The 8,857-nt window shown below is 36.9% G+C and overlaps 1 protein-coding gene across 1 annotated transcript; it reads left to right on the forward strand.

The window, feature by feature from the left end:
* The first annotated feature begins 267 nt into the window (after positions 1-267).
* LOC107867749 (probable methyltransferase PMT26) lies at positions 268-7,824 on the forward strand. Its single transcript, XM_016714137.2, has 9 exons — positions 268-576; positions 1,805-2,773; positions 2,859-3,008; positions 3,407-3,677; positions 3,758-3,868; positions 3,951-4,122; positions 5,067-5,339; positions 7,085-7,279; positions 7,364-7,824. Exons 2-9 carry the CDS (start codon positions 1,826-1,828, stop codon positions 7,590-7,592), a joined length of 2,349 nt encoding a protein of 782 aa, XP_016569623.1. The 5' UTR covers positions 268-576; positions 1,805-1,825; the 3' UTR covers positions 7,593-7,824.
* The last annotated feature ends 1,033 nt before the right edge of the window (positions 7,825-8,857 follow it).

Raw genomic sequence — 8,857 nt, forward strand, 5'->3', positions numbered from 1 at the left:
TTGTCTAGATTAAGTAGCCCAATCTGTCTAAAATTTCTAAGAAGACAAAAATGTTTATTTTTCTTTAAAATAAGAAAATATGATAAAGAATTAAATTATATATCAAACAACATTGATATATCTTAATTTATTATTATAGAAAATAATTTCGTTTATTTTAAGATAAATGATTTATTTTAGGAATATAGTAGGAATATTTTGTTAGGAATATTTTGTTAAGTTAATACCAATAAATATCTTTTACAATCAATGAATCTGTTTTAACTACCATTCCGATCTATCTATTCTATCTTCCCTTCTTTTAGTGCTGTTTTTGTTATCTCTCGTAATTCTAGGGTGTCGGCTATGAGTGTGTAACAACTAATAACATCAATCACTCCCTCCCTCTCTTCCTTAAATTACACTGCTTTACTTACAACTCATCTTCACCTCTCTTTGCTAACAGTTCTTCATATATCTCAAACTAAAAATCAAGATTCTCACACCCCAGCATCATCTTTCTACCCCTTTTAGCCAAGAAATGAGCTTCACCCACTAGATTTGCTTTTCAAAATTTCTTATATATCCATCTTAAAGGTACCATTTTCCTTCATTTATCACCATATGAATGTAAATCTGTCCTTGTTGTACCTCCTTTCTCTTCCTTTCCCTTCTCTTTGTGTAAAAAAAGTGAGCTTTTTTCCTGCTTCAGTTTGTAGAAAGCTCAAACGTTTTATTTTCGACGTCATGAGATTGATCTACCAATTTGATTATTTTTGTTTGTACGTTTGTGATGTCACGAAGGATCTTGTAGTTTTGATACTGTATCCTGTTTTAGGAGCATTAAGGACAGTGTTGAAACCAAAAACTTCATTAAGTTGTTCAGGATTTAATATATACGTATGAAAAATAATTTTTGACCTATATACTTCGTATAATTTTGTAAATTCGTAGTATAATCTCTCGATAGAGGGTGTTCGACTGGCCACCCTTCACTATGATTGTAGACAGTGGACTAGATATGTGTTTTTCTTGTGATGTGAACAGACTAATCCCAGATTCCGAGCTACAGAAAAGGGCATATGTTTTTATTAGTATGTTGAGGTTAGTATATGCAGAGGCAAATTCAAGATATACAGTTACGGGGTTCAGACTGAGTTTGATCTTATTATATGAGTGTACATTTTAACTTTTTTTTTTTTTTTATACATAAGTATACATAGTTTGAGCGGAAGTGATAGATTCAGTTGAATCCACAGAACCTCTCTAGCTCCGCCTTTGTGTATACATGAAATGCTTAGAATTGAGAACTCAGATATGGAAAGCTTTTTGTTTGTTAAGAGTTTCCTTTGAAATCGAGCTAGGCAAAATGTGTGTGAACTTTTTAGAGTTCACAGTGATGTCTTTAATGAATTCTGCTATGATCATTCGAGTGTTCACCTAGTATTTCATTAGATTCGTTTGAGGTAAAATCAATTGCAACATTTTCACTTTTTTTTTAATCAACAAAATAAAATAATACTAATAATAATAGAAATATCTATGGGATGTGTCCGTGTAGGTAAATTTTATCCCTACCAGCATTTAAATTACAAAGATACTAGAACTGAGACTGTGGTGGGTACCTTGTTCTAGGGCTTCACAGTAGCACTGTAGAAGTATGTTTTTTTTTTTTGAATATTGCTGCATCTTTGTGTTTGTCTAATGGTGTTTTGATCCTAGCTTCTAAAGTTGTTTTACTATGCTCAGTTTTTTAACCTAGTTTACCAGACATTTTAACACTACTATGTTTGATATTTTAATTTATTTTTCTCAAAATTTTCAGGGACAGAAAAGATCTACTAATATGGCCGGGGGAAGTTACTCCCATTTTGGTGGGAGGAAATCGTCTGATTACTGTTCAAAAATCACTGTTGCTACTTTCCTTGGAATTTCTTTCGTTGGGATATGGATGCTGATATCATCATCATTCAGTATACCTTTTGAGAATTCAGAGATATATTCGACATTGAAAGTTACCAAGAATCGTTTGGGGCAGTATGCAGGCAATTCTGGTGATTTTCTAGTCAATGCAAAGAGAGAAGAAGATGACACATTCCACGTAGAGAAGGGGTTCAGAAGGGGAAGGTCTTTAGAGGAGATTGCAGGTGAAAACGGGCTGGATAGTTACCAAAATGAGGAAAGGGAAGGAGAAAGCTCTAGAAATGAAGAAGAAAATCAAGAAAATTCTGAATCCAATTCATCCAATGATGAATCACGGTCTGGCGATGAGAGTTCAAATCTAGAGAGTGAGGAAGAAGATTCAAGAGAGAAAGACTCAACTTCAAGCAATGGGGAGTCAGATACCAGAGGTGAAGACTCAAATCCAGATGCTTCTGAGACAAAAGTGGAAGATGAAAATGTTGACTTAAAATTGGAAACAGAGAAAACAAAGAAGGGAGAGACAGAGAATGAGATTTTTCCAGCTGGTGATCAATCAGAGATTTTGAAAGAAAGTACAACACAAAACGGGCCATGGTCAACTCAGGCTGCTGAGTCTGAAAAGGAGAATGAATCACAGGGTTCTTCATCATCCATGGATAACAAAAGGGGCGATAAGTGGAAGCTATGTAAAACTTACGCTGGACCAGATTATATTCCCTGTCTGGATAATCTAGAAGCTATAAGGAAGCTCCCAAGTACTTCTCACTACGAACATCGTGAGAGGCACTGTCCTATTGAAGCTCCAACTTGCCTCGTTCCTTTGCCTTCAGGATACAAGCAGCCAATTGGATGGCCTAGGAGTAGGGAGCAGGTATCTTGTTTCTGCATACCATAGGGTTTTTCTTCTGAATAGTAATTTGACAAGCCAGGTTAACTTGCATTTTTTGGTTGAACAGATATGGTACTCTAATGTTCCTCATGCAAAGCTAGCAAAGGTCAAGGGGCACCAAAACTGGGTCAAAGTTACTGGAGAGTACCTTACTTTCCCTGGTGGAGGTACTCAGTTTAAGCAAGGCGCTCTTCATTACATTGATTTCATCCAGAAGGCAAGTTTTTGCTTAAATTACATCACCTGTTTTTTTAATATCAATTTAAAGATTAAAAATAAGAAAATTTGATTTAGGTAATACTTCAACAAATTGCAAAACCCAATTGTGTATTCTTTGATTTTACATGGGTACTAGGTGCGGTTAATTGGGGATCTCTATATGATCTACTTAACTTGAATAGTGCTTTCAAGATTTTAACTTGTTCTGCGCATTAGGCCTGAAAAAAAAAAGCTTCTGGGGAATCCACAACAATTTAGAGCGGCTTCCTTTCACAATGTCTAATATGTTATGTATATCAAAGATCATTTCAATTGGCTTGAAATTCATCATCACAGATTTCATTCTGAAGATTTATACACTTATTCTCGTTTTCTGCTGATTTGCTTTCAATGCAGACCCTGCCTCAGATTTCATGGGGCAAACAAACACGTGTTATTTTGGATGTTGGTTGTGGAGTGGCCAGCTTTGGTGGATATCTCTTTGAAAGAGATGTACTAGCAATGTCACTTGCCCCCAAGGATGAGCACGAAGCCCAAGTGCAATTTGCACTTGAAAGGGGCATCCCTGCTATATCAGCTGTTATGGGAACTAAAAGGCTACCGTTCCCAGGGAAAGTGTTTGATGCTGTCCATTGTGCACGGTGTAGAGTTCCATGGCATATTGAAGGTGAATTAAAATCTCTCTCTTTACAAATTTTGTTTGGTTTTGGAATGTCAGCCGATGGTAAACTTCCTAGCTTATTGCAGGTGGCAAACTTCTCCTAGAATTGAATCGTGTCTTGCGGCCCGGTGGTCACTTCATTTGGTCTGCGACACCAGTATATCGTAAGGATGAGGAAAATGTTGGAATTTGGGAAGGTGATTGTGGCTTGACCTGGTTTACACTTCTTATTTGCAAATGAAGTCATAGGCTGATGGCCTCTCTCTTATTGTCTTGCAGCTATGTCTGAGCTAACTAAGTCAATGTGCTGGGAACAACTGGAAATTAATGAAGATAAGCTAAATGAAGTAGGTGTAGCTATATTCAGAAAGCCAACTTCAAATGATTGTTACCAGAGTAGAACACAAAATGACCCACCTATGTGTGACGATGATGATCCAGATGCAGCTTGGTATGTTTCTTTATTTCACTCGAGCATGGGCTTCTCTTAGCCCGTACAGTTGCTCCGCACAGTGCTGTATAACATTCGTAAATTCAATTAGTCTACATGGAGAAACAAGTGTATAAAGCTATAGAAGATATGCAATTAGGAAAAATGCAAATTTACATGTCTACATTATATAATACAACAACAACAAACCCAGTGTATTCCCACTTAGTGGGGTCTGGGGCTACATTATATAATACATTAACAAAAAAATATCTTGAGCATGTTTACATGGTTTTGATTTTCGACATCCCTTTCTAGGACCTGTGTTGCCTAAATCAATTTGAACTAGAATGTCATACCAGATTAAACTTATCCATTTTAAGCTGAAATTATGCTATGACCAAAATTTGAATTTGTCAAAATTCAATGTTCTTGTGGAAGCATGCCTGATATTTTCTAGAGGAGATGCCTGAGTCCTTTGATTATCAAACCCAATTCTGCCCTGAGTTGAGAAGGCATGCAAGAAATTGTTCTGCTCACATAGCCACTAAATGACTGTATGGTATTTGACTGTGTAAAGATGCCCAATGTAATCTCACGATTGGGGTCCGGGAGGGTGGGATGTACTCCATTACCGCTACCTTTGGGGGGTTAAGGAGGCTGTTTTCGATAGACCAACAACATACTCAGTGTAATCCCATAAGTGGGGTCTAAGGAGGGTTGGATGTACGCAGACCTTACCCCTATCTTTGTAGGGTAGAGAGGTTGTCTAGTAGACCCTCGACTAAAACAAAAAAAAGTGGAACGCGGGCGGGGGGAGGAAGGGGGGAGGGGGGATATGGCACCATGTACAGTATATTCGTTTCCTCACATCATCTCTTCCATCAAAAATAAAATTACAATTATTCATTGCTGAACACTTGACTAGAGAACAAATCCTAACTCAGTTATTTTTCTCAATTCAGGAATATAACACTTCAGTCATGTATGCACAAAGCGCCAGAAGATGGATCTACACGTGGATCAAGGTGGCCAGCAAAATGGCCTTCGAGGTTGGATAAGCTTCCTTATTGGTTGAGAAGTTCTCAAGTTGGGGTTTATGGAAAAGCAGCCCCAGAAGACTTTGCTGCAGACTATGATCATTGGAAAAGTGTTGTTTCAAAATCGTATTTAAATGAACTTGGCATTAACTGGTCTTCAGTAAGGAATGTCATGGATATGAAAGCTATTTATGGAGGGTAAGTTTTTCAAACTGTTATTTTCCTCATTCTCTCTTATCTACTGATTCTCATTCTCTTTGTGCTCACTGCCTTGTTGAAGAGTAAAGGAGTAAAGTTCACAAAAGAGCTTTGGCAAAATTTAGAGTGATTTGATGCAATTAATCGATGATCTCTAGATGAAGTTTCCATGACATGATTTTTGAAACAACAGATCAAAAACAATTAATGCCTCTCTCTCTCTCTATATAATATATATATATATATATATATATGTTGTGTGTGTTTCGTGTTCCAAAGAAAATTTTCTCAAAAGACTTGCCATCTTTCAGAATCAATAAGAACAGAATACAATGGAAGTAAATGATCCATACAAGGCAATATATACCAACTAGTTGGAACTGGGGTCTTTTGTTAAATGGCCTTTTCAAGTCTTCTTTTTAATTAAATAGACTACAAGCATTTTTTTTTTTTTTTTGGGGAAATGACCCATTTTTGAGACAGATTTATTATCTATCCGACCGATATATAGACAGAACGATTATCAATTCGACAGATCAATTTTCTATCCGGCCTATATATGGACCAATCAATTGTCGGTCCGACAGATCAATTATCGATCCGACCTATATATGGATGGATCGATTATCAATCCGACAGCTGAGAAAATAGAAGTAGGCCATTTTGCTAATTGAAAACTTGAAGAGGCGTAATAGCCAATTTTTCTCAGTAGGCCATTTTGCTAATTGGAAACTTGAAGAGGCTTAATAGCTAAATTTTCTCGTTGGAACTACACTTACATTAAATCTTTTTTTTTTGTTAAGGGTCCTTTTATTCTTGTTAGACTCATAAGTCCATGTAGGGATAGTGTGAGATTTGGATAACCTCTCTAGACAGAACCCCTAATTTGTTTCAAAAGAATAATATTTTAACTTTGGATAGAAAATCCGATGGTTCGGGTATGTGATGAGGAGGGGCCCTAATGCTCCAGTGCGGAGGTGTGAGACTTTGGCTAGGGATGGTTTTTGGTGGGCTAGAGGTAGACCGAATAAATATTGGAGGGAGGTGATTAGGCATGATATGGAGCAATTACAGCTTACAGAGGACATGACCCTTGATAGGAGGACATGACCCTTGATAGGAAGGTGTGGAGTACGCAGATTAGGGTAGAGGGTTAGGGGGTGGGAGCGCGGAGGTAGTAATAGGGGAGTGCTCCTTTGGGTCTGGAGTTTCTGGTTCGTAGTGTTGTGGCTGTAGTTTGGGGCTAGTGGTGTTGGCTTTTTTTGCATCCCGTACTAGTTTGTTATGCACTTATCTTTTGTGTTTGTTATACGGTTAGTTTGTTTTGTGTACCATTCTAGTTCATATGCGCCTACTTTTTGTATTTGTTATTCTGTTATTGGTCCTAAGCCGGGGGTCTATCGGATACAGCCTCTCTACTTTTCTTGAGGTAGTGGTATGATCTGTGTACACTACCTTGCCCAGACCCCACTAGGTGGGAATACACTGGGTATGATGTTGTTGTTGTTGTTGGATAGAAAACCCGAAGAGCGTGGAATAGATACAAAAGGATTCTTATAGCTGACCCAGCTAATTTTAGGATTAAAGTGTAATTAATTGGTTGATTGATACCAGTTCATATTAGGTGCACGTATTACGGACATTTATACCGACTCCACCTCTTTCGGCTGTTTCATAGTAATTATTGCCTTCTTTCTATCACAAGTTCATGCTCTTGATAAATATCTTACCTTTTGATGATACAGATTTGCTGCGGCAATGAAAGACTTGAAAGTCTGGGTTATGAATGTTGTTCCAATTGACTCACCCGACACACTTCCAATTATATATGACCGTGGCTTGTTTGGAATGTACCATGACTGGTGTGAATCCTTCAGCACGTACCCGAGATCTTATGATCTTCTTCATGCAGATCATCTTTTCTCTGATATTAAGAAAAGGTTAATCCTACTGCACCCATGCTGTTAGCTTACCGGCAACAAAATTTTGCCAGTTACTAACCCTTGATCCTATTATTGCAACAGGTGCGAGATCGAATCAGTATTTGCAGAAGTTGACAGGATTCTGAGGCCAGAAGGCAAGTTGATTGTACGGGACAATGCTGAAACTATTCTTGAAATAGAGAACATGGCTAAATCAGTAAAATGGAAAGTGAAGATGTCTTACTCAAAGAACGGTGAAGGATTACTATTTGTTCAAAAAACATTTTGGCGTCCAAAGCAAGAACAGATAATCAAGTATGCCATTGCGTAAGCACCCAAGAAATTTTCCATAATAGATACAAATTTGATGCTCTTTATATAGTTTAGTTCACTTCCACTAAATTATTAGAGAATACCATCGTGATATAGTGATCATTCCGTATGTATGATTTATTGTTTTATCTAGTGAGTTTTATCATGTTGGCCATTCTCTGTATAATTATCTCAACTTGTGTTTCATCAAATGGAAAAAAATATCTAGTACGGCGCTTTGCGTACTCCAACAGCCCAGTACATGGTGTGTTTCATGTGTCATGTCAGTGCAACTACTAGAAAGAAGTTGAAACTGTAACATGTAAGTGTTAAAACTAATTCAAAGGAGCTACATTTGCAATGTCATCAGACACTAGTTCTGTAGAACTGGAACATAGTTGGTCCTATTTATTTGCATCATTCACATACTTTACTTACCATTACCTTTGTAGTTAATATCGTTTTGCCTCTGTGCGTTCTTACTTTTAGGGAGAATTACTGTAAGGGTAATGCAAAATTTTCAACGTTACAATCTCGGAAATGCACTTGTGCATGTTGTTTATGGACACTGTCACTGCTAAAAAAGACTTAGTTCAACAAAAATATAATGTAGTGAGGGATGTCCCTTGCTATATTAAAAATATATATAATATTAATTTATAATTTAGCGAGGGATGCTCTCGTTATAATAAAAATATAAATAATATTAACTTATTATTTAGTGAGGGACAATTCTTGGTATGTGAAAATTAATAAAAACTATAAATTTAAATATACTAAGGGATATTCCTTGCTAGGTTAAATAAAAAATAATTTTATATGTCGATATTTTGAGGGTCTTGCTAATATGGTATTTCACCAGCAAATCAACGTACAACCAATAACAACCAGCAAAACAATAAGAAAATGCTTCCAAAATAATTTAAACATTAAAATTAAGCAACCAAACTTCATACATATTCATCCAACTTAAATAATATGCACCAAGTAGCAAAACAAGTTCTTCCAAATACTCACTAACAGAATCCAAAACTAAAATAACACCACCACCCAATACTCCATTTCATCCTCTCCATCATCCTAATCCTCTTCAACAATTACCAATTTCCTCTTAGTTGTCCCCATGGACACCGAACCACACGTGCGAAATGAGTCACCCTTCTTGAACTGTCGAGTTGCCTTTGTCTAGCGCTCTTCTTTTGAAACTTTGGAGACTGCTAGTATACAATAAGTTGATCCCAATAATTTAACCCAAGTCATCCAGGCCGCCGTTCATTACTTTGA

This window comes from Capsicum annuum, chromosome 4 (assembly GCF_002878395.1).
Source record: "Capsicum annuum cultivar UCD-10X-F1 chromosome 4, UCD10Xv1.1, whole genome shotgun sequence".
Lineage (NCBI taxonomy): Eukaryota > Viridiplantae > Streptophyta > Magnoliopsida > Solanales > Solanaceae > Capsicum > Capsicum annuum.